Here is a 26,723-nt window from a genome sequence, read left to right on the forward strand (position 1 = left end):
AATTCGATGAATAGGCTACCAAATAATCTGGGTTCCAGCTTAGGAATTACAGAACATGCCAAGTGGCCAGAGGAGGAAAGCTAAGCCAAGCAGTCAGGAGACCAATATATACAAAGAGCCCCAGAAAAGTATGCAACAGGGATACTGAGAAACACAACTATGATCTCTACATCAGGCAAAGACTCTATGCCTTGTGCCCAATGTCTGTTCTGGAACCAAAAGAATTCAGATTGCCGGGGCGCCTGGGTGGCTCAGTGGGTTAAGCCACTGCCTTCGGCTCGGGTCATGATCTCAGGGTCCTAGGATCGAGTCCCGCATGGGGCTCTCTGCTCAGCAGGGAGCCTGCTTCCCTCTCTCTCTCTGTCTGCCTCTCCGTCTACTTGTGGTTTCTCTCTGTCAAATAAATAAATAAAATCTTTAAAAAAAAAAAAAGAATTCAGATTGTTCTGAATTCTTCCCCAACCAGGTAGGGGAAGAAGAGCCAGATACTGGGCCTGCCTCACAGCAAGGGGCAGCACCCTATAAAATAAAGGCCAAATCACACTATTACCTTCAGCCTCTTGTCCAAACTTAGGTCTTAATTTCTCCCCAGGCTATACCTCCCATAGTCAATTCCAGCTCAGTAAATGGCAATACAATTCACTCAGGTTCCCTAGCCAGACGTAGAATCATTCTTGATTCCTTTCTTCACCAACAGACCAAGTCCTTTTGATTCCACCTCAAGAACACCTCGCCCATCTGTTTGCTTCTCTCTCACCATGCCAGTCCAAGTCATCATCATCACTTACCAGGGCAACTGGTCCCCCTGCTTCTGCCCTTCCCACCTACCATCTAGTCTCTACCTGGCAGCCAGAGTGCACTCAATAAAACACATGCTCCTACTTAAAAAACTTTCCATCACTGTGAGCATATGGAGAAATTGGAACCCTCATGCATTGCTAGTGGGAAGGTAAAAATGGTCCAGTCTCTGTGGAAAACAGATTGGCTGTCCCTCAGAAGGTTGAAACACAAAATTTACACATGACCCAGTAATTCCACTCCTAGGTATATGCCCACAAGAACTGAAAACAGGCATTCAAACAAACACTGTACATGATTATTTGTAGCAGAACTGTTCACAACAGCTAAAACATCTGAACAAGTTAACATTTAAGATGTTCAAATGTTCATCTATAAATGGATGGATGAACACATGTGGTATGTACACATACATGCACACACGCAGATGCATGCACACACGAAGAAATACTCTTCAGCCATAAAAAAGAATGAGGTATTGATACATTGCTACAAGGCGATCAACCTTGAAAAGATGATGCTCAGTGAACAAAGCCAAGCACAAAACATCATATATTGTAAGACTCAAGATATATGAAATATTTAAAACAGGTAAATCCATAGAAACAGAATGCAAAATGGTAATTACCAGGAAGGCAGGGAATAGCTAAGGAGCCTAACTGCTTAATGGGTATGGAGTTTTCTTCTGGAATGACAGAAATATTTCAGAACTAGATAGAGGTGGTGGTTGCACAAAATTGTGAATATACTAAATGCCTCGCCTCCATTTGAAACAGAGACTTCTAAACAAACAGAGACTTCTAAACAGGGACTAAACAAAAGAGACTTCCAGGGAAGATGGCAGAGTAGGAGGACCCTGCCCTCACCTCATCCCACAGATACAACTAGATAGCACCCATCAGTGTAAATAAGCCAGAAAATTACCTGAAGACTGGCAGAAAAGACTCTCCACAGGGAAATGTAGAGAAGAGGCCACACTGAGGAGGGCAAGAAGGAAAGAGAAATGGTGGGGAGCTAAATGGAACCGCAGGGTTGTCCATGGGAGGGAGCAAGGCTGCAGGTACTGAGTGCTGCGAGGGGAGAAAAACAGACCCTCAAACCAGGCATCCCAGGCACAGGGAACCCACACAGGAAGACTGGGAAGACAAACCCCCGTTACATTTGGCTTTGAAAAGCAGAAGGGCTGAATTTCACGAGTTCTTACCATCAGAGGAGCTTAACAACTGGAACTTTAAAAATCAGCAGGCTCAGTTCTAGGAGAACTGAGAAGGCAATAAAAAATTAAAAATTGAAGCAAAAACCTTCGGGGCGCCTGGGTGGCTCAGTAGGTTAAAGCCTCTGCCTTCGGCTCAGGTCATGATCCCAGGGTCCTGGGATCGAGCCCCATGTCGGGCTCTCTGCTCCGCAGGGAGCCTGCTTCCTCCACTCTCTCTCTCTACCTGCCTCTCTGCCTACTTGTGATCTCTGTCAAATAAATAAAATCTTTAAAAAAAAAAAAAAAAAAAAAACACCTTCCAGGGCACCTGGGTGATTCAGTTGGTTGAGTGTCCAACTCTTGGTTTCAGCTCAGGTCATGATCTCGGGGCGTGATCTCAGGGTTGTGGGATCGAGCACCACAGCAGCTCCCCGCTCAGCAGAAAGTCTGCCCTCACCCTCTTCCTCTATTCCTCTCCCTGCTCACTCGCTCCCTCTCTAAAGTAAATAAAATCTTAAAAAAGAAAAAACAAAAGCCTTCTAACCCACAGTAACAACAAACCACCCAGATGTTGGTTTCTAATATCATTCTCTACAAAAGTAATCAGGACCCCTTGGAGAAATGGCTAATTCTAGGACTAGAGAAAATATATAAAAGATGACCCTGAAGCATCTTTTTAATTGCTGAAAGTAAGAAAGTACTCAAGGAAACCACAATGATGGAAGTATGTCAAAGTTAAAGAACCAAGTGAAAGGGCTGCAAAAGCTGAAAACAACAGGACCAACAGAATAAACAGAGTGGTACTGGATTATAACCCAAGTATAAAATAAATATCCAGCAGTCTATACTGATATAAACAAATTATTCAGCAGGTAAGTGAGGGGAGAACAGACACAGCCCCTGTGCAGAAAAAGCCTGATTTACATAGCTACTTCACCTTCATGGACATGGAGCATAACTTCCCACTGCTAAGTCTCAGTGGCACAGTGACCTTTCTCCCAGGAGCACAGTATGGAAAGGGGGCGAAAGCAACTTTACAATCAAGAAAACTGACAAACACTCCCTCAAGCCAGGTAATCAAGGGAAATATGAATAGTGATAAATAGTATTACATATGTACCCTTATGATGTGATGAGAATGGTACTTTATTTCTGTGGTCTTCCTCCCCTAAACACATAACTGCAGTCTGATCATGAGAAAAACAAGTGACAAAATCCAATTGAGGGGCACTCTAGAAAGTATCTGACCAGTTCTCCTCAAAACTGTCAAGGTCGGGATGCCTGGGTGGCTCAGTGTTAAGTGTCTGCCTTCTGCTGCCTTCAGTTCAGGTCATGCTCCCAGGCTCCTGGGATTGAGCCCTGCCTGCTTCTCCCTCTACTTGCTCTGCCGGCAACTCCCCCTGCTTGTGCTCTGACAAATAAAATCTTGAAAAAATAAAAAACTGTCAAGGTCATCAAAAACAAGGGAAATCTGAGAAATGGGCACAATCAAGAGGAGAAATTCACTTTTAGAACCAAAGACATGGGGTGCCTGGGTGGCTCAGTGGGTCGAGCCTCTGCCTTCAGCTCAGGTCATGATCTCAGGTTCCTGGGATCAAGCCCCACATTGGGCTCTCTACTCAGCAGGGAGCCTGCTTCCCCCTCTCTCTGCCTGCCTCTCTGCCTACTTGTAATCTCTGTCAAATAAATAAATAAAATCTTAAAAAAAAAAAAAAAAAAAGAACCAAAGACATAAATAAGCTGAAAGTAAAGGAATGGAAAAAGATATTTCATCCAAATGGTAACCAAAACACAATTAAGGAAACTACACTAGTATTACACAAAATAAAAGTAAACTTTATTTTTTACAAAAGATTTTATTTATTCATTTGTGAGAGAGAATGGGGCAGGGGAGGACAGGCAGAGGGAGAGGGAGAAGCAGACCCCTTGCTGAGTGCAGAGCCCAACACAGGGCTCGATCCCATGATCCCGATATCATGACCTGAGCTAAAGGCAGCCGCTTAACTGACTGAGGAACCCAGGCGCCCCCAGAAAATAAATTTAAAACAAAAACTGTCACAAGAGACAAAGACATTATATAATAACAAAAAGGCAATTTATCGACATGATATAACAGTTATAAATGTATGTGCAATAAGCCCAGAAGTTATACAGCAAACTCTACAGAACTGAACGCAGAAATATATAATTCAATAGTAACGAACAGAGAGCACAACATCCTACTTTCAACAGTGGAAAGAATAATTACACAAAAGATAAACAAGAAAGTGGAACGTTTGAAAAACACTATAAACCAACTAGACATAGCAAACATACAGAATCTACCACCAACAAGAAAATACATATTCTTCTCAAGTACACATAGAACATTCTCTAGGAGAGACAGTATTTCAGATGACAAACAATTCCCAATAATCACGTACTTTAAAATGGTGAAATTACTGGGATTTGAATTACATTTCAATAAAAAGGGAAAAAGGGAGAATTCAGCCAAAGTGGCTATAGTAATACTAGACAATGTAGATTTTATTTTATTTATTTATTTTTAATATTTTTATTTATTTATTTGACAGAGAGAGAGATCACAAGCAGGCAGAGAGGCAGGCAGAGAGAGAGAGGGGGGAAGCAGGCTCCCTGCTGAGCAGAAAGCCCGATGCGGGACTCGATCCCAGGACCCTGGGATCATGACCTGAGCCAAAGGCAGCGGCTTAACCCACTGAGCCACCCAGGCGCCCGACAATGTAGATTTTAAAGCAAAAAAATTACCAGGGAAAGGTGCGTGGTTGGCTCAGTCAGTGGAGCATGCAGCTCTTGACCTTGCGGTAATGAGTTCAAGCCCCCCACTGGGTGTAGAGATTACTTAAAAATAAAATCTCAGGGACGCCTGGGTGGCTCAGTTGGTTAAGCAGCTGCCTTTGGCTCAGGTCATGATCCCAGCGTCCCGGGATCGAGTCCCACATCGGGCTCCTTGCTCGGCAGGGAGCCTGCTTCTCCCTCTGCCTCTAGCCTGCCACTCTCTCTGCCTGTGCTTACTTTCTCTCTCTCTAACAAATAAATAAAATCTTAAAAAATAAATAAATAAATAAAATAAAATCTTAGGGGCGCCTGGGTGGCTCAGCCAGTTAAATGTCTGCCTTTGGCTCAGGTCATGATCTCAGGGTCCTGGGATGGAGCCCCGCATCAGGCTCCCTGCTCAGAGGTAGGCTGCCTCAGTTTGGAACATACTTTACTGTCCCTCCTCCACCTTCTGAAAGTTCTGGCCTTCATAAAAAGGTACTAAATTAGGAGAAAGTGATAGTAGGGAAACTGACCAATTATAGACACCTATTGTATTGTTTTAGTTATTTACCATATGTATGTTTTACTTCTTCATACTTCGAATTTCAAATTTTAAAATTTTAAAAACAAAAAAACAAACAAACAAACAAACAAAAATTTTAAAAACAGCTTTTGAATAAAGAACTGAGGTGAAGAGCCATAACAAATATTTTCCTCAGCAGATGGACATTGGGAGCAGAAACCAATCTTCCCAGGCCAAACCAGCATCTGAGGAAGAGTTCCCAAAGGCTGCCATCAGGTCAGTAGAAATGTCTAAAGGAGATCATGACCAGACACACAATAAAGGCTTCAGCATACCCTAATATACACAGTCTGTTTTAGAAGCAAAATCTTTCCATGATCGCCCCCATCTGCTGAGTACTTACTATTTCATAGTGCTACACTCTTCACAAGTTATAATCTCACTGAACTTCATATGAGATAAGCATTTTATTATCCTTATGTCACATGAGAAAACCAAGGCACACAAGTATAATTACTGAAGTTACTCTGATTCCAAATATTTCTATGTTATCATCTTTTAGATTTTTTTTCATTATACCCACAGAATGACATAATGTTGGTAGTGAATGGTCCAAGAGGGACTTCTCAGAGCCTACTAGGAGGTAATGACATCTCAAAAAGTCGAAGTGCTAAGTAAATCAGTAATCAAAAAACTCCCAACAAACAAAAGCTCAGGACAAGACGGCTTCACAGGTGAATCCTACCAAACATTTAAAGAAGAGTTAAGGGACGCCTGAGTGACTCAACCAGTTAAGTGACTAGCTCAGATCATGATCCTGGATTCCGGGGATCGAGGCCCACATCGGCAGGGAGTTTGCTTCTCCCTCTCCTCCTGCTCCTTCTCTCTCTCTCACTTGCTCACTTTCTCTCTCTCTAATAAATAAATAAAAGTAAGAGTTAATACCTATTCTCAAACTATTCCCCAAAAAAAGAAAAGGAAGGAAAACTTCCAAATTCATCCCATGAGGCCAGCATTAGTATCCTGATACCAAAAACAGATAAAGGCATCATTAAAAAAGAGAGCTGCAGACCAATATCCTTAATGAACACAGATGTGAGAATTCTCAACAAAATATGAGCAAACTGAATTCAACAATACATTAAAAAAATCATTCACCACGATTAAGTGAGATTTATTCCTAGCTTGCCAGGATGGTTCCATATTCACAAATCAATCAACATCAGTTGGTTGGACGACTGCCTTCGGCTCAGGTCATGATCCCGGAGTCCCGGGATCGAGTCCCGCATGGGGCTCTCAACTCCACGGGGAGTCTGCTTCTCTCTCTGACCTTCTCCTCGCTTGTGTGTTCTCTCTCACTGTCTCTCTCTCAAATAAATAAATAAATAAATATCTTTTAAAAATAAATAAATAAAAATAAAAAGCTTCTACAGTGAGGGAAACAATCAACAAAACTAAAAGGCAACCTATGGAGAAGATATTTGGAAATGACATCTGATAAAGTGTTAATAACCAAATATGTAAAGAACTCATAAAACTCAACATTCATGGGACACTTGGGTGGCTCAGTCAGTTAAGTGTCTGCTTTTGGCTCAGGTCATGATCCCAGGGTCCTGGGATCAAGCCCTGCTTCAGGCTCCCTGCTCAGCTCCCTTCTCCCTCTCCTTTTGCCTATCACTACTCCTGCGTGTGCTCTGTCAAATAAAGAAATAAAATCTTTTTTAAAAATAAAAACAAGGGTCGCCTGGGTGGCTCAGTGGGTTGAGGCCTCTGCCTTCGGCTCGGGTTGTGATCCCAGGGTCCTGGGATCCAGCCCCGAGTCTGGCTCTCTGTTCGGCAGGGAGTCTGCTTTCTCCTCTCTCTCTGCCTGCTTCTCTGCCTACTTGTGATCTCCGTCTGTCAAATAAATAAATCTTAAAAATCTTTTAAAAAAAAATAAATAAAAACTAAAAATAAAAACAAAAAACAAAAAAACCCAACACCCAAAAAAAAAATAATCGAATGAAAAATGGGCAGAAGACATGACAGACATTTCTCCAAAGAAGGCATACAGACACACGAAGAGATGTTCTTTATCACTTACAACCAGGAAAATACAAATTAAAACCACAATAAAGTATCACCTCACACCTGTCAGAATGGCTAAAATCAGTAACACAAGAAACAACAGGTGTTGGCAAAGATGTGGAGAAAAAGGAATCCTTGTGCACAGTTGGTGGGAATGCAAACTGGGGCAGCCACTGTGAAGAACAGGATGAAGGGGCGCCTGGGTGGCTCAGTGGATTAAAGCCTCTGCCTTTGGCTCAGGTTATGATCCCAGGGTCCTGGGCTCGAGCCCCGCATCAGGCTCTCTGCTTCCTCCTTTCTCTGCCTCTCTGCCTACTTGTGATCTCTGTCTGTCAAATAAATAAAGTCTTAAAAAAAAAAAAAAAGAACAGGATGAAGCTTCCTCAAAAGTTAATCACACTAGTAGGTGTGATTAGAAGAACACTAATTCAAATGGATACATGCATACCTACGTTTATAGCAGCATTATTTTCAGTAGCCAAGTTCCGGAAGTAGCCCAAGTATCCATCAACTGAGAAATGGATAAAGATGTGGTGTATATACAATGGAGTATTACTCAGCCCTAAAAAAAAGAAAGAAATCTTGCCATCTGCAACGACATGGATGGAGCTAGAAAGTATAATGCTAAGCTAAGTGAAATAAGCCCATCAGAGAAAAACAAATCCCATATGATTTCAGTCCTATGTGGAATTGAAGAAACAAAACAAATAAAGGGGTAAAAATGAGAGCGGCATCTCAAGAAACAGACTCTTCACTACAGAGAACTTCTGGTTACCAGCAGGGAGGAGTTGGCGGTGGTGGGGGGGAGCCTGAAACAGGTGATGGGTATTAGGGAGTGTACTTGTTGTGATGAGCACAGGGTGATGTATGGAAGTATTGATGAACTGAGTCACTATATTGTACACCTTAAACTAATATATTAGTCATATACTACTATAATAACAGTTAACTAACCGGAATTAAAATAAAAACATAAAATAAAAAACAAAAATTAATTAATTAATTAATTAATTTAATTAAATCAGGGGGGGAAAAAAAACCTCCAAGTGCTGTCAGACCTAAGGGCAATGAATGACCTGACAGGCTAAAAAAAGAGGAGGACCATGAGGGAAATCCTCAGGTAAAATGTGAGAATAAAGAAAGGAGACAGGCAGCTAAGTCAAAGTCAATAAACCAAAATATCAGAAAGTGTAGGACAGGTTTTCCCATGCAAATGGTTCTCCCCACCTTCCCCTCCTTTAGTCTTTAACTCATAGGTTCCAGAGCTGAAAATAAGACAAGTTAGCAGTGTACACAGCAAAAATAGGGTTGGGAAACACTTAACACAGACTGTAGGGGAAAGCCCAAAAACACTAACCAAGGCAAAAATGAAGTAAAAGTACAGAGACAAAGGGACCGATTTACTTTCCGTAAATTTAATGCCTGTAAAAGCTGTTCACATAGCAGAGCAAAGAGACACATTTCCCATCGGACATACAGTTGCTTCACCACTTGCAGTTTGTCTCCAGAGCCTTGTTATCGCTTTCATGAGTGACCAGTCAAATCTCCATTCCTGTCGGCAAGGACAGCCCATGTCAACCCTAAGGCCATCCGCTCAGGTCAGCAATATGCTGAGGAGTCCTTCAGGGTGGTCCTGCAGAGAACATGTCCTTTAAGCGTCTGAGAGCTGGTGGACGTGATCTGAAAGAAAACCAGAAGAAAGTGAGGTAAGCAGGACTGCACTGAACGCGGAGCGTCCAGAGGAGAGGCCACCAAGAGGAGTCTAATGGAAGTGGTGACAAGCCAGCAGAGATTGCTTGGTTCCCATGTGCCCCCACTCCTGGAAAGAGACATCTGATACAATGGTAATACGTATAATTTAAGAAGTCTAAAATAGTTCAGTCCCAAACTACCACTTCCCCCCTTTCTCTTGAGAGACAGCTCTTCTGCAGCACCAGCCATAACTTTCTGGTGTGAGCTGCCCATTACAGACCCTGCCCTCCTAACCCCAGGGGTAAGCTGTGATCTAGGCATCAGTCAAATCCTTCCTTAGGATATTTATGGCCAAAATGTGGTAAGAAAAGCTCTCTTTTCTCTAATTGAGAGCTGAAAGCATGTGACCCCAAAGGAGCTTTCAGGAGAAGACAGGCAAAAATATGTAAACAAAAATGACTTCAGGCACTGAAAACGGTTACGAAGATCAAATGTGCTGATACGATAAAGGGAACCTACTTTAGCTTCCCTAAAGAGAAGGCAGCTCATGGAGGTGACATTTCAGAGACAAAACGAAGGTTAAAAGATGGCAGTCACATAAAAATCAAGAGCCTCCCAAGCAACACAACATCTGCAAAGTCCCTGACACTAGAACTAGGACTGGGGGACAAAAAGGAGGCCACCAAGGCTGGACAAGAGGGTATAGAAGAGTAGAGGGGACATGAAGTTGGAAAGGCCACTGGGACAAATCATATAAGGCCTAAGACACCGTGCATTTCATGCTGGCTTCAATGAGAATCCACTGGAGGGCTGAAGCAGAGGAATCAGTGACCTGATTTAGAAAGACCACTATTGTGGCACAGACAGACTAGAGGGCAAGAATGGAAGTGGGAAGTATGAAGCCTTTGGAATTCTCACATACTGCTGGTGGGAGAGCAATATGGAACAACTACTTTGTCTAGTTCTGTTACATATACTTTATGAGACAGCAAGTCTAAGCTGTTTACCCAACAGAAAAGAACACGTAGGTGCACTAAAACACATGTACAGGAATAGTCTTAGCAATCCCATCACAATAGCTCCAAAATGGAAACAACCAATAGTATAAGCCATAAACAAACTGTAGTATATTCATATAACATGGATAAATATAATCAGATGAACTACTCAACATAAGACTGAGGAAAAGAGACAAACACCAAAAATAGATGTCATATGATTCAATTTTATAACCAAAATAGGCAAAACCAGCAATGGCATTAGAGATTAGGATGTAGGAGCAGCTAGGTGGCTTAGCTGGTTGAGCGTCTAACTCTTGATTTTTGGCTCAGGTCATGATCTCAGGGTTGTGGGATGGAGCCCCACACTGGGCTCCATGTGGAACACTGAGCCTGCTTGAGATTCTCTCTCTCCCTGTCCCTCCCACACTTCTCTAGCACGCTCTCAAAAAAAAAAAAAAAAAAAAAAGAGGAAGAAGAAGAAATTAGGACATAGGGAAAAAGAGTAACTAGTAGGAACATGAAGAAATATTCTATTTCTTGATCCAGGTGGTAGTTATAGGGGTAGGGTCACTTTGTGATCATTCATCAAGTAGTGTAATATGGACAATTTTCTACCTTTATGATATGCTTCAATAAAATAATTCATCTTTAAAAACAACAGAAAGGGTGCCTGGGTGGCTCAGTGGGTTAAAGCCTCTGCCTTCTGCTCAGATCATGATCCTGGGATCCTGGGATCGAGCTCCACATCAGGCTCTCTGCTCAGCGGGGAGCCTGCTTCCTCCTCTCTCTCTCTCTGCCTGCCTCTCTGCCTGGTTGTGATCTCTGTCAAATAAATAAAATATTTAAAAATAAAATACAACAGAAAATCATGAGAAGACTTCTAAAATCTCCCAGCCAAGAAATGATAGTTTGGAGACAGAAAGAGGCAGGTTCAAGATATATTCCATAAGTGAGCTAAAACAGATGGACTGCTGCTAGAGCACAGGAAAGTGAGTATCTACAATGAGTCCTGTATTTTTGGCTTGAGCAAATACTGCTTAATACAGATGGGGAACATTTGAAAAGAAGAAATCTACAATGAAGAATTCATTCTATTTTGGCCATCTTAAGTTTAAGATGCAAGAAAGGATATAAATGCAAATCTCTTGAAAGGATGAAAAGGGATGGAAAAGAAAACATAAGGGAGAGTGTAAAAGAACATGAAGATGTTTCCTGTACAGTCCCATGTGTGAGTGAACAGCACGTATGGGTAGGGATCTGAGTGAGCTAGTGGAAATAAAGATGAGACAATGAGGTTTCATCTAATTGTATCGCTTTTCTCCATGAAATAGGAGACAAAGACATCAGCTGAGACTAGGGCTTCAATAGGTGAGTAAAGATTTAAGGAGAGAGAGTAAGAAAGTCAATTTACTAAGGAAATTGAGTAGGATCGGATTTCAGGGCCACGCTGAGTGCTCATGTTGAGTTTTATGGTCATGAATTTGAACTGAATGCAGCTGGGTTCATGCGGCAGAAACTGCTACTTATCTCCCAATACCTCTCTTCTTCCTAACAGAACTCCCAATTGGACATTGGCTGGACATCCGATCATTCAGAATCAAGACCACACTTCCCATCTTCTTAGCAGCCTGATATGATGTGTTATAAACTGTGTGTAGAACTCCTATAAACTGCCCTAAAAGGAATAGAACATGCCCTTTCCCCCTCTTCCTCCTTCCTGACAGTTAGAATATGGACCTGGTGGCTGCAGTAAACCCCTAGGATCATGGAATAACCTTAAGGATGGAGACCACACACAGCAGAGCAAAAGATAGGAGCCCAGACCTCTGATGATCATGAAGCCATCACAATCACCAATTCTGGACCTTCCATATCTAGATTTTTATGTAAAAGAGAACCACCACATTTAAACCACTGTATTTTGAGTTTTTAATCATCATCTGACCTAATCTGTGTAATACAGATTACCTGCATGCTTTTCCCTACTGATGTTTAGCTGCTAGGGTGCAGATGCAAAAGAAAATAACCACTTTCACCAGGGTTGGGATTTAGCCAAATAAGCCCCAGATAAAAAAGAGAGACAAGAAAGTGAAATGTGGGGCACCTGGCTGGCTTAGTCGGTGGAGCATGCCAACTGATCTAGACATTATAGGTTCAAGCCCCGTGTTACGTGTAGAGACTACTTTAAAAAAAAAAAAAAAAAAAACTTAAAAAAAATTGAGATATATGAGAAAGAGGTTCTAGTGCAGCCTAGAAACTCCATGTAAAGAGAAATGGGAGGAACAACAGAGGGAGGAACAACAGAGAGAGTCAACAGAACCCCAGTTCCAGGGCGCCTGGGTGGTTCAGTGGGTTAAGCCTCTGCCTTCAGCTCAGGTCACGATCTCCGGGTCCTGAGATCAAGTTCCGCATTGGACTCTCAGCAGAGAGCCTGTTCCCCTCTCTCTCTGCCTATTCTGACTTCTCCCTCTCTGTCAAATAAATAAAATCTTCAAGGAAAAAAAAAAGAAGAAGAAGAAGAAGAAGAACCCCAGCTCCACAGCACCTTCTTCATTTAGATCCTTCCACTAAATCTTACCTGTGGGTTTTATGTCACTTGGGGAAAAAAAAAAAAAGGAGTAGCAAGTAATACAGCATAAACTTTCTACCTTTCTTGTTTTGTTTTTTTTTTAAAGATTTTATTTATTTATTTGACAGAGAGAAATCACAAGTAGATGGAGAGGCAGGCAGAGAGAGAGAGAGGGAAGCAGGCTCCCTGCCGAGCAGAGAGCCCGATGCGGGACCCGATCCCAGGACCCTGAGATCATGAGCCGAGCCGAAGGCAGCGGCTTAAACCACTGAGCCACCCAGGCGCCCCAACTTTCTACCTTTCTTAACAGATGGAATTTTTCCATTACATAAAAGAATATCAAACTAACAGTACAAGCCAGCACACCAACCTCATCTCCCTTTTCAAGTAACCCTTAGCTACAGTGAAAAGGAGGAGGGGTGGAAAAGCAAACAAAAACCAAAAAAGCAAACATTCAAAAGACAGAGAAATAAACAAGACAGTATCCTCCAAAAAAGAACAAATGGAGAAGCCTATGAGGGATTATTTCCAAATCAACCACATTGCTGTCTAGTAGCAATTATTCCACTTAGTAAATTCTTAAAGTAAGACAAAGCCCAGTTGAAACAAAGCCAGAAGGAAACAGGATCACGTAAAGTCCCCAACCAGCAAACTGACTGTGTTTTAAGCTTTTGTCAGATGGACAGAACAGAACATCTCACAGTGGTAAAATGTCCAGGCCAATCCAAAGAAGCTACATGCCTTCTTCAGCTGCAAGCCATGGACCATGCCCCCATGACAAAAAAGATGTGACAATAAGAGCAAGGACAGCAAGTAAAGGGTGAGGCATGGGGGAGCAGGGCAAAGGATATAATACTAATCAGCATTAGTAAAAAAAAAAATCACCCTCTCTCCATCTCCCTCTTCTGCATATTCTTCATAGCTTAGTGTGGGAGAAGCAGCTTTGTTCCTGCCTACCTCATCAGAATGTGTCCTGTCCGTCTCTGGTTCTGGGGTAAAATAGACATGAGGACCAGAAGGAGAGGATGGCAGTAACAGACCTGTATCGTGTGGTAAGAAAAAGAGGTAGGAAGAAAGTACATGAAGGAGGGGAAGGGGGGGAGGGGAAATCCCACACCCATTCATCTGGATCTCCTAGTCCAGGAGAAGTGAGGGACACCTAGGGCATCAGAGACCTCAAAGGGCATGCTCATCACTGACAGAGACAATGAACTCACTCGGAATCACTTCCACTTCCTAGTCTCTCTGCTGCAGGGAACTGTATGCTACCGTGTACTCCAATCTCACTAAATTCCTAAAAAGAACCCTTCTAAGACAGAAGAAAGGCAAAGAAAAACAAGGAGGCATTAGTTAGGAGCAGTTCAAAATTCAGTTCAAGGTGCCCTTTCATTGTTCAGGCTGAGAAGAGATATTTATTTTACTAAAGAATTTCTCCTGGAAGAAATTTCATTCTACCAAATTATCCAACCCAACATCCGTTTCATAATGCAAGATAAAGCCCCAAAGGAAACTTTACCTTCACCAGCACATAGTCCCCAGGCTGAGCTCTGACCCTGACCTCGGAGTTATTAACATCCTCCATCTCTACATCAGGGAAGATCACTTTAAGGTTTCCATCATTCCGGCCACACAGATCAGAAGCAGAGCGTTTACTGTGCTGCAAAAAGAACAGAGTTATGAATCTGTCAGTCATCAGTTCCGGGAGGGCAGAAATTATGCCTTCAGATCCCTAAGGGTCTCACTTATAGAGCACTCCTTAATCAAGGAATCATTGAAGACTGCATCTTTACTGCTGCTTCACCAACAAGGACAATGTGTGGCACACTACAGAAACTCAATAAAGTTTTGTTGACTGTACGTTAATAAATGACTCAATCAGTCTTTGATTACAGAATTACCTTTCTCAGGAATGGACTTCCAACAGTCCTAAAAGCAAGGACATATGGGTGATGCAGTTGGCAAACTGACTTTCACTATATCCAGTCTCAGAGTAATCACTCAGGAATGTTCTGGGGTTGTCTTGCCTGGGTAACTTGTAACCCTAATGAACAGGCAGACATGAAGCCATAGTCCCCAACACAATGTACAGAAGATGGGATCAGGAGAATTATAAAGCCAGCAGAATGGTATTAACTTCTAGAATATACAAGTTTTTCTCTTTCAGCCATTATAAAGTGACAAGAACCAAATTTACCCCCTGGCCTTAACCAGGAAACTGGACAAAATATATGAAATCATTATTTTCAGATAATGAACTACAGACCGTACAAGACTGTGAACCCCAAAGAAGGGAATAAATGAGATGAGTCCTCCAATGACCCCTGTATTCTGCCAGAAGGCATGTGTAACATAGAAGTATGCAAAGCAGGAAGATCTTGAGGTAGAGCACGGTGGTTCTCCCTGGATTTCGGAAAAAGAGATGAGAGTTCAGGGAGCCTGCAGTAGCTATAAACTGCAGAGCAAGTTCTAAAGAAGAGGGAGGGAAGCAGAAAAATAGCTATAGAAATATGCACAGGGATCCTTTAAGTCCTTGCTCAATACTGACACCTGCTTGTATAGTGAAACTCCACTAAATCAGTCAAAGAAAGTAACCTGGGAACTGTCAGCAGATGGGCTCCCAGAGTTCATGTAAGGGTGGGAATCATCAGACCTACCACTAGACAGTCCTCATTGATTCCTCGGGACATGCAGTAGTGTCTCTAGAAAAGACACACCTTAGTAATGAGGCTAAACTATCCTTGGGATAAAAAAGCTTTTCCTTTTTTTTTTTTTTTTTAACTTTTCTAACAAAGTTAAAGTCTTGAAAGGATTAAACTCAACTGCAAATAACATAACTGCCTACCAGAACAAAGCCCAACACAAAATCCAGACCCCAAAAATGAACATCAAAAAGTCAAATATCCCATCAAAAATCACTAGATATACCCAGAAGCAGAAAAATGTGACCCAGAATCAATAGAAAAGTCAATCAACAAAAACAGACCAAGAAATAATAGCAATAATGGAATTATCACAAAAATAATAAACCAATTTTTATAATCAAATTCAAAGGAACTAAGTTTCAAAGGAAAACAAGAATACAGAAGGGAAAAAAAAAAAGAATACAGAAGGGAAGGTATTAAAAACCAAATGTAATTTATACAGATGAAAATATAATATAGAAAATTAAAAATTCAAGATAATAGCAGATTAAACACTGCCAAAGGAAAAAAGAGTGAACATGAAAACAGAGCAAAAGAAATTATCCATAATGAAGCACAGAGATACAAAAACAACAGTTTCAATGACCTATAGAACAACATCAAGTGGTTGGATAGGTAAGTAATTGGAGTCACAGAAGGACAAAAGAAACAGAACGAGTGGTGGCAGGAAACAGAAGTACAGGAAAAATACCTGAAGAGTGACAGATGAAATTCTCCAAATTTGATGAAAATTATATACCCACAAACTAAGAAGCCTTAACACAACACAAGGAAAACATAAGAAATACACACAAAGAAAGCCATGCCAAGACATACCGAATTTCTAAAAACAGTGATAAAGCAAATATCTTTAAAAAGCAGCCAGAGGGAAAAGATATTTTAGTTCTTTTTTTTTTTTTTTAAAGATTTTATTTATTTAACAGACAGAGATCACACAGAGGCAGGCAGAGAGAGAGGAGGAAGCAGGTCCCTGCGGAGCAGAGAGCCTGATGTAGGGCTCGATCCCAGGACCCTGGGATCACGACCTGAGCCGAAGGCAGAGGCTTTAACCCACTGAGCCACCCAGGCGCCCCAGGTATTTGAGTTCTTAAACTAATACTACTTTAGGGAAACAACAGTCAGGTAAGATTCAAAAAGACTCCCTACCCTCTCCTTACAAAACACTCACTAACAAAAGGAAAAAGAGTAACTTTTTAGTCAGCAAGCCTAGCTAACATCACCTTAATGAAATGTTCAAAATTATTATCACCAGTAATGAAACCATCACAACTGTATGCCACCCCAAAGGATAAAATAGGAAGGACACAATATCATTTCCCTAATACGCCTGCCTAAAAATATATAACCTGAATCTTACCACGAGGAAACTCTTCAAATCCAAATTAAAGAACATTCTACAAAATAATAGGCCTGGGGCGCCTGGGTGGCTCAGTTGGTTGAGTCACTGCCTTCCGATCAGGTCACGATCCTGGAGTCCTGGAATAGAGTCCCTTATCAGGCCTCCCCATCTCTGCAGGGAGCCTTCTTCTCCCTCTCCCTCTGCCACTCCCCCTGCTTGTGCTGTCAAATAAATAAATAAAATTTTAAAAAATAAGTAAATAAATAACACGCCTATAATCACCAAGTGTCGAGATAATGAAAGTCAAAAAAAGGCTGAGGAATTATTCTAGACCGAAGGAGACCAGACAGAGAAGACAATGCAACATATGACACTGAACTTAATCTTTTTGCTGTAAAGGAGAGTTCTGAGAAAATGGAGAAACTTAAATGGAGTTGGAGGATTGGATTGCAGAAAGGTAACAAGGTTAATTTCCTGATTTTGGTAGTAGTACTGTAGTTATGTAGGAGAATGTTGCTGGTTTTATGAGATATATACTACAGTATTTGAGGGGGTTGAGGGCATCAGGTCAGCAAATAATTCTCTAATGAGTCAAAAAAATTTTTGGTAATGTATTACAACTTTTCTGTAAGTTTATGATTGTTTTACAATAAATTTTTTAAAAGGCAGTGTTCAGCTTCCGTGATTTGAAAACAACCATAAAAATATAAAAATATTTGAGACAAACAGAAATTAGAACACTGACTAAATATTTGACAATATTAACAAACAACAATGACAATAGCATTATGTTGGTTTCTTTTTTTTTAAGATTTTATTTACTTGTCAGAGAGAATGAACAAGATTGAGAGAGAGTGAGCAGCAGGCAGAGGAAGAAGCAGACTCCATCCTAGGATCCTGGGATCATGACTTGAGCTAAAGGCAGACAACTTCAGTTTAATCAACTGAGTCACTCAGGTGACCCTGTTGGGTTTTTTTCTTAAAAGAGTACTTATCTTAGGGCACGGGGTGGCACAGTCAGTTAAGTGTCCAGTTCTTGGTTTCAGCTCAGGTCCTAATCTCAGGGTTTGAGATCAAGCCCTAGATCAGGCCTGCACGGAGCTCGGAGTCCCCTTAAGTCTCTCTCCCCCCCCCGTACCCTCTCCCTCTCTCCCCTCTCTAAAATAAATAAATAAAGCTCTTTTAAAAAGAGTCCTTATCTTTTAAAGATATATATACTGAAAGGTTAACTGACAAAATATTATGATATATAAATATAATATGTATAGGGGCACCTGGGTGGCTCAGTGGGTTAAAGCCTCTGCCTTCAGCTCCGGTTATGATCCCACAGTCCTGGGATCGAGTCCCACATCGGGCTCTCTGCTCAGTAGGGAGCCTGCTTCCCCTCTCTATGTCTGCCTCTCTGCCTACTTGTGATCTCTCTGCCTAATAAATAAAATCTTTAAAAAAAAATTTTTTTTAAAGCATAATATGTATAATATGACATATAAGCTACTTGCTTCAGAACAAGCTAATGGGGGCAGTAAAGATGGAAACGAGATTAGCCAAGATTAACACTGTACTGACAGCTGTTGAGGTTTGTTAATGGGGACACAGGCATGCATTATACTGCTCTCTCTATATCTATGTATCTTTTTAATTCCCCATAATTAAAAAAGGGGGGGCGCCTGGGTGGCTCAGTGGGTTAAGCCTCTCTGCCTTCGGCTCGGGTCATGATCTCGGGGTCCTGGGATTGAGTCCTGCGTGGGGCTCTCTGCTCGGCAGGGAGCCTGCTTCCCCCTCTCTGCCTGACTCTCCGCCTACTTGTGACCTCTCTCTCTCTCTCTCAAATAAATAAACAAAATCTTTTAAAAAAAATAAAAAATAAAAGCAGAGGGAGGAAATGTTGTATAGAGGCTCTGGAATGAGATAGACCTGACTCAAATTCTGGCTCTGCCACACTATCTGTATGGCCTTCAGGAAGTTATTCTACTTCTCTGAATCTCTGTTTCATATCATAAAAGGGCAAATAATAGCACTATCTCCAAAAACTGTGATGGGACTCAATGTGCCAAAGACCATAAAGTGCACAGCTCCTGACAGAAAGTAAATGCTTAGTATACATGAGTTACAATCATCTTCTCTGCCACTATGGATATAGCAACTGGAAGGATTTTTTTTTTTTTTAAGATTTTATTTATTTATCAGAGAGAATGAGGGAGAGAACACACAAGCAGGCAGAGTGGCAGGCAGAGGCAGAGAGAGAAGCAGGCTCCTGGCTGAGCAAGGAGCCCGATGTGGGACTTGATTCCAGGACCCTGGGATCAAGACATGAGCCGAAGGCAGTGGCTTAACCGACTGAGCCACCCAGGCATCCCAATAGCAACCTGAAGTTTTATTTTTTTTTTTTTTAAGAGTTTATTTATTGGACAGATGGAGATCACAGGTAGGCAGAGAGGCAGACAGAGAGAGAGGAAGAAGCAGGCTCCCTGCTGAGCAGAGAGCCTGGTGCGGGATTCGATCCCAGGACCCTAGGATCATGACCTGAGCTGAAGGCAGAGGCTTTAACCCACTGAACCACCCCGCGCCTCACAACCTGAAGTTTTAAACTGGCCAGGACTAAAGGAAAGAATGTCCCTCTAAAAGAAAAGTAAAGACTCCAAACTATTAGCCCTGAAAAATCCATTCATTCTCTAGCCCCAAGTGAGAACTGGCTTATGTATATGCCTAAGAAATAATCTTATTTCAGTTTATTTAATTACCATAGGTTCTCTGTAAGCCTGATGAAGTTAGGGACACAGATTGGTAAACTCTGAGTACTTATTCATTCATTCAAAAGAGAAGTACACAAGGCACCTGGGTAGCTCAGCTGGTTAAGCAACTGCCTTCAGCTCAGGTCATGATCCCAGGGTCCCAGGACTGAGCCCCGCATCGGGCTCCCTGCTCCTTGGGAAGCCTGTTTCTCTCTCCCTCTCCCTCTGCCTGCCGCGCCCCCTGCTTGTGCTCTCTCTGTCAAATAAATAAATAAAATCTTCAAAAGAAAAAGAAAAAATAGAGAAGTACACTTTTCTGTGCCTTACTCTGTCAGGAGAGCTGGGAATACAGTAAGACCTAATTCTTACTGGATGAAATGTAAATTGCTAATAGACATGTACACGTACAGATCTCCAGAATCACAGATAATACTCTAAATTACAAAGCATTTAGTAAGGCAAACACCCTTTGGGTTATCATGGTAACTGAGCTCACCATCCATCAGCCAACTGCGAGTCTAGACCATAGGAAGATCGCCTAACCCAGATGAGCTGATCAAGTACGCTTCCTGGAAACTGGAGCTGGTGCTGAGAGACACAATTTTGGTCTGTGAATAGCCAAAACTATAACATGTAAACACAGGAACTATAGGGCTGCTGTGCTCTGTAACAAAAATGAAGAAGCAGGAAAAGCTGGTCCAAGGAGATGAGAAAGTACGAGCCTAAAGGGCTTCCGAAGCTAAGCACAGTCCTTCCTGCCCTTGGGCTCCACAAGATACCTCTGAAGTATAAAAAAGAATTCCTTCTGGCTTAGGCTGAATGGCTTGAAGAAATTCTCACTGTTACTCACCGAAGAGTCCTAACAAACATAAATACCAGACAATTAGTAGCTCTGATGCTACCATATCCTAAGACATGGAACAGGACTCTCCTTTCTCAATCCAGGACTTCAGAAGAGTCACATAAAGGGCGCCATCTCGCTCTTTCACCTCCTCTCCAATGGCTGCAACATATAGCTTCAGGCTCCCAAACTCACCCTCTATTCTAATCTGTTTAGCACCCTAGTATCTAGGTTCCCAGGCCTGACTGGAGAAGCCTATAGGAACCTCAAACTTCCCAAAATGCAGTACATTTCTAAGAAAATGTGATTTATTTTTTAAAGATTTTATTTATTTATTTGAGAAAGAGAGAAAGAGAAAACACAAGTAGAGGGGAAAGAGACAGAGGGAGAAGCAGGCTCATTACAGAGCAAGAAGCCTGATGCAGGACTACCCTGGTATCATGACCTGAGTCAAAGGCAGACACTTAACCAACAGAGCCAACCAGTCGTCCCAAAAATGTGATTTTATTTATTTATTTATTTTAAAGATTTTATTTATTTATTTGACACAGAGAGATCACAAGTAGGCAGACAGGCAGGCAGAGAAAGAGGAGGAAGCAGGCTCCCCGCCGAGCAGAGAGCCCGATGCAGGACTCGATCCCAGGACCCTGAGATCATGACCTGAGCCGAAGGCAGAGGCTTAACCCACTGAGCCACCCAGGCGCCCCAAAAATGTGATTTCAAAAAGGATTGAAGGAGCACATAGCTGGCTCAGTTAGTAGAGCATCCAACTCTCAATGTCGGGTTTATGGATGAGCCCCAAATTGCATGTAGAGATTATTAAAAAAAATAAACCTTCAAAAAATTAAAATATAATAAAAATAAAAAAGGACTGAAGACAGACAATAAAACTGATTCTAAAAACATACATATGATACTGCTTCCAGAAAGAGATGAAGCAGACATACTCTTCCTAATCCTTCTGCTGCTAAGTACAAAAATATCTTTCAAGAATGAAGGAGAAATCCTGAAATTCTAAGATGAAGGAAGACAATCTACTGCCAGAATGTCTGAAGGAAGTTCTCTGAAGGGAGAGGAAAAGATAAAAGAAGGAAGCATGGAACATTAGGAAGAAAAAACATAATGACATGATTACCTATGCAGAAAATCTCAAGGAAAATGCCAAAAATAGGGGCGCCTGGGTGGCTCAGTGGGTTAAAGCCTCTACCTTCAGCTCAGGTCGTGATCCCAGGGTTCTAGGATCGAGCCCCGCATCGGGCTCTCTGCTCAGCACGGAACCTGCTTCCTCCTCTCTCTCTGCCTGCCTCTCAGCCTACTTGTAATCTCTGCCTGTCAAATAAATAAATAAAATCTTTAAAAAAAAAAATGCCAAAAAAAACCTCCTAGAACTATTGATTTCAGCAAGGTCACAGAGTATAAGATAAACACACAAAATTGAGTTATAGCTGTATAATAAAATAAGCACACGAAACACCTGAAATTAAAACATACAATAGCAACTGTAACAGTTTAGAAAAAAAGATACTATGGTATAAATCTAACAAAATACATACCGGAATCCTAACACAAAAACTCTGATAAATCAAAGATCTAAATAAAAGGGAGACACTGGGGCACCTGGGTGGCTCAGTGGGTTAAGCGACTGCCTTCAGCTCAGGTCATGGTCTCAGGGTCCTGGGATCGAGTCTGGGATAGAGTCTGACATCAGGCTCTCTGCTCAGCGGGGAGCCTGCTTCCCCCTCTCTCTCTGCCTGCCTCTCCGCCTACTTGTGATCTCTCATAAAATCTTAAAAAAAAAAAAGGGAGACATATTGTGTTCCAAAAAACAATCAAAAAATATATATACATATGACCTTACCCCTTCCACCAGGACTAGCTGGGTACAACCCACAGAGGCCATGTTGGCTTTTGTTGCTTCTTCTCGAAAGACAGTAATAAGTTCCTCCAAACGCCTTAATTTTACCTCTTCTGGGACATCATCTTTCAGCCTGTGATATGCCCGGGTCTTCTACAAAAAAAAAGAGAAAGAGAAAGAGAAAGGTCACCAAGGACTCACAGAATTCCCTTTTTTCCCCATTCTTCTTCTTCTTTTTTTTTTTTTTAAGGATTTGTTTATTTTAAGGGTACTTGGGCGGCTCAGTCAGTTAGGTGTCTGCCTTCAGCTTGAGTCATGATCCCACGATCCTGGGATCAAGCCCCACATCGGGCTCCCTGCTCAGCAGAGAGCCTGCTCCTCCCTCTCCCTCTGCTGCTCCCCCTGCTTGTGCTCTCACTCTCTGTGAAATAAAATCTTAAAAAAAAAAAAAAAAAAGACGTATTTATTTTAGAGAGGGGAAAGAGAAAGTATGCATGCATGCACAAGTTGGGGAAACAGGGATAGAGAATCCTCAAACAGACTCCCCTCTCAGCAGGAAGCCTGACAAGGGGCTTGATCACAAGATCCTGAGATCATGACCTGACCCAAAATCAAGTCAGATGCTTCACTGCCTGAGCCACCCAGGTGCCCTCACCCCAAAGAATCTATTCTTAAGGGACAGAGGGGGACCAAGTTCACTCCACCTCTAAGTTACAGTCATATATACAAGACCCAAGCCATGCCAGAAGGGTTCTCTAGCTCTAGGAGCATTCTCAAAGAGATAGGTAACTATGCAATCAAGTCACATTTTTACAAGGGTGAAATTCTAAACCTAGTACATGAAAATCAGGCTCAAAATTGTATTTAATTTTGTAAGCTAGAGAGAGAGAATAAGAATGTGGGAGCAGAGGAAGAAGCAGACACCCCGTGGAGCAGGGAGCCCAATGCAGGACTCAATCCCAGGACCCCAGGATCATGACCTGAGCTGAAGGAAGATGCCCAACCAACTGAGCCATCCAAGCACCCAACACATTTTTTTTTTTTTAATTTTCTGTATACAGGTTTGTAATACAGTTGAAGAACCACTGAGCTAGATATAAGTATGGAATTATAGGAAAACCTATATATCAATGTGTGGTCATTCCACTTGTCCTTTGAGAGAAGTACAAAGATGAATGGGTTTACTCTATTTTGTCTTATTAACAAAAACTTGCATCTATTGTGCATTTACCATTACCAAACACTATTCTCACTTCAAATGTGGAGACACCAAGGACCTTTCTCAAGATCATACAGTTATTAAGTAAGACTGGCAGAATCTGAATGCTTGCTCTCATCCACTAGACTACTAGGTCTCTATAACCTTAACCCTAACCTAGAAATTAGATCCCAAAGTGAACACTCATATTAATCCCCATGACGCTTCCACCACACACTGCACACCCATTCCCAAATCTAACATTAGAAAAGAATTTCTCTTGCATATTTGTGATGTCCATGGAAAAGCAGCAGCAGATTTGGAACCCAAATCTACTCTGAAGCTTCATCCCTGAAGTAATTCTGTAACAGACATAAATACATACAATAGCCCACTTACACTGCCTACAGAACAGTAGGCAGTGAGCTTTAAAAGACATGAATTAGCTTTGCTGATGGCAGCTGAGTGATGCTGGTGGCTAAGGTCATGGGATCCTTCATTCATCAATCAGCTTTCCTGAGCCTCCTGGCCACCAAGCCTCTTCAGCCTCCAGCCCAAACACAAAGAAAGCCCCCACTAAGTTGACTGAAGAGAGGAGATATGACCTGTGCAAATTCATCCCTACCATCAAGAAAATGGCAAAAGATCAAAACTACCCCTCCTCTGCAGGAATTACACATTACTCTCCCCTTCCTTCCTCATCTCCTTCCGCTTTATATTCCTGGGAATCCGTGTACAGAGAAGCTCTCTAGTGGCTATAAGTGGGTTCACATGGCCTAAAAAATGAAAACTAAAATAGCTGAGGATGGCTAGGAGGACAAGGTGCATCTGTGAAACAATGCATATCTGTAGGCCAAAAAAGTCCTGCATGATTTTAGTTTTCCTATAAGGAGAATAGCATCCCTACCTGCACATTCAAATTCTAAACGATCTAAACATAATTTCAAATATTTTTATGAAAATAATGTCGCAAGCAATCCATTTTCATCTCAAACTGATGAACTGTATAAAACAGTAGACAGGTTGATTAAATCAAAAATAAAGAAATGAGTGGTAAGATCTCATGGCTTCTCAAGAACTGCCTTGCTGCCCCAGTCAGAAATTCTGTTGTACCATAGAAGTAGCTTCTTCTGCATCCCAAGAAGGACTTACCTGTCTCATACTGTAAGCAAAAAGGAAGCCCATGTTGTACTGAACTTCCCGAAGCAAAGACACCGTCTGGAGGTGATCTTCCTCCGTCTCACCACAAAAGCCAGCAATGAAATCACTGCTGAGGCTCACCCCTGCAACGCATAACAAAGGACAACATGTCACTGCTGCCTACCTTCAGGAGAGGCCTTTGGCACTTGTGGGCTACAAAGGGTGGGACAGCAATTGTAAACTTTTCCTGGAGCTGCTCAGCTCATGTGCAAGTGAAACAAAATAGTCATTACAGAGCAAGATGGGGTAGGCCTGCTTATCCAGAATGTTCCCATGCCAGTTCTCATCCTTCTAGGGCAGCTGGCTGGCTCAATTGGTTAAGTGTCTGACTCTCGGTTTCAGCTTGGTTCATGATCTAAGGAATGAGGTCGAGCCCTGTGTGGGGCTCTGTGCTTAGCACTGTCTACTTCTCTCCTTTTCCCTCTGATTCCTCCCTTGCATGCAGCACTCTCTCCCTCTCTCTCAAATAAATAAATAATTCTTTATAAAATAAATAAATCTTGGGCGCCTGGGTGGCTCAGTGGGTTAAAGCTTCTGCCTTCGGCTCAGGTCAAGATCTTAGGGTCCTGGGATAGAGCCCCACATGGGGAAATCTCTGCTCAGCAGGGAGCCTGCCTCCCCCATCTCTCTGCCTGCCTCTCTGCCTACTTGTGATCTCTATCAAATAAATAAATAAAATCTTAAAAAAATAAAATAAAATAAAATAAATCTTATATAAAGTTTTTTAAATAGGGAGACCTGGGTGGCTCAGTCATTAAGGATCTGCCTTCAGCTCAGGTTACAACCTCAGGGTTCTGGGATCAAGCCCGGCATCAGGCTCCCTCCTCAGTGGGAAGACTGCTTCTCCCTCTCCCACTCTCCACCTGTGCTCCCTCTCTCGCTATGTCTTTCTCTGTCAAATAAATAAATAAAAATCTTAAAAAAAAAAAAAAAGTAAAAATTTTTAAATAAATTCTTTAAAAAACATACCTTTGAAACCAATTTCATACAATGTTTAAGACTATAGGAACAATAACTATTGCCATTAAATACTAAGTGCTATGCTTTCCTATCTATTTAATTTAATCTATGTAATTATTCCCACAATCCAATGAGGTACTATCAACTCTATTTTACATATATATGTGTGTGTGTGTATATATATATATGTGTATATATATATACACACATATATATATATATATGTTTGTTTTTTTAAAGTAAACTCTATGCCACACATGGGGCCTGATCTCATAACTCTGAAATCAAGGGTCCCATGCTCTATGAAGCCAGCTAAGTGCCCCTTACTAACTCTATTTTATAGATGAGGAAACTGCAGCCCAGAAAGCCTCCGCACTATCCTGCCCCTCCAAAATGAAACTATGCATAATTCAAGTTACAATAATAAGAAATTTGGAAACAAATGTAGATACTGTCAACCAAATCTAAATTAGAAAGACTACAAAGTTAGGTCCTGGGATCAAGCCCCACATTGAGCTCAGCAGGAAGCCTGCTTCCCCCTCTCCCACTCCCTCTGCTTGTGTTCCCTCTCTCACTATGTCTCTCTCTGTCAAATAAATAAACAAAATCTTTATAAAACAAAAAAGACTACAAAGTAATTTTATTAGGAGAAAAGGGAAAGAGAAAAAGGAGTTAAGAGTTAAGATAATAGGAAAGGAATTACCTCTAAAAATGTGTACATTTTTAAAGATACCAATTGTCCCCAAATTAGAACTAATTTAGACCAAACTACCTTTGCCAGCTAACAAGAAAGATCAAAGTCTGCCCCATATGTTCAGAAACACGAAGAATATAGAAATCTCTTTCACCCTGAGGTCACAAACTGATCCATACTTTTGTGTACATCTAGCAAGACCAACACATTAAAAAAACAGAGAGAAGTAAAAAGAGAGAAAGAGAAAAATGAAGAGGCGCAAAAGCAGCATGAAGGGTGTCATAAGGCAGTGTCAAAACAAAAATGCTGTGGCCACTGGTAGAGTTATGTGCTCGACAGAATACTTCTTAAACATACCTGGGATAGATTCTCTGATATGATGAATTAACTCCATGTAAGCTTCTCTTGAATATCTGCAATAAAGAAAAAGAAGAAAAGGCTTAGATGAACCAATCTTCTTTAAAGGAATGCTACAAAAAGATAAGGCTATGAATTACCACATATAACCACTTCTCAACCACATGAGACAGTACAAAAGTAGGTTAAAGTACACAAGAGTCCTTTTGATCCAAATCCTGT

The 26,723-nt window shown here is 41.6% G+C and overlaps 1 protein-coding gene across 2 annotated transcripts in view; it reads right to left on the bottom strand.

Moving 5' to 3' along the window:
• Positions 1-8,760: 8,760 nt before the first annotated feature.
• CDK5RAP1 (CDK5RAP1 mitochondrial tRNA methylthiotransferase) overlaps positions 8,761-26,723 on the bottom strand; it is a 37,474-nt gene continuing 19,511 nt past the window's right edge. For both annotated transcript variants that reach the window (XM_082745994.1, XM_082745995.1), the window contains 5 exons: positions 26,502-26,557; positions 24,443-24,573; positions 22,096-22,245; positions 14,140-14,280; positions 8,761-9,041 (listed from right to left, as the gene is read on the bottom strand). In XM_082745994.1, coding sequence (XP_082602120.1) covers positions 8,961-9,041; positions 14,140-14,280; positions 22,096-22,245; positions 24,443-24,573; positions 26,502-26,557 — 559 coding nt within the window. In that variant the 3' untranslated portion in view covers positions 8,761-8,960. The remainder of the gene's footprint in view (positions 9,042-14,139; positions 14,281-22,095; positions 22,246-24,442; positions 24,574-26,501; positions 26,558-26,723) is intronic.

Source organism: Mustela nivalis, assembly GCF_964662115.1.
Source record: "Mustela nivalis genome assembly, chromosome: 8".
Classification (NCBI taxonomy): Eukaryota; Metazoa; Chordata; class Mammalia; order Carnivora; family Mustelidae; genus Mustela; species Mustela nivalis.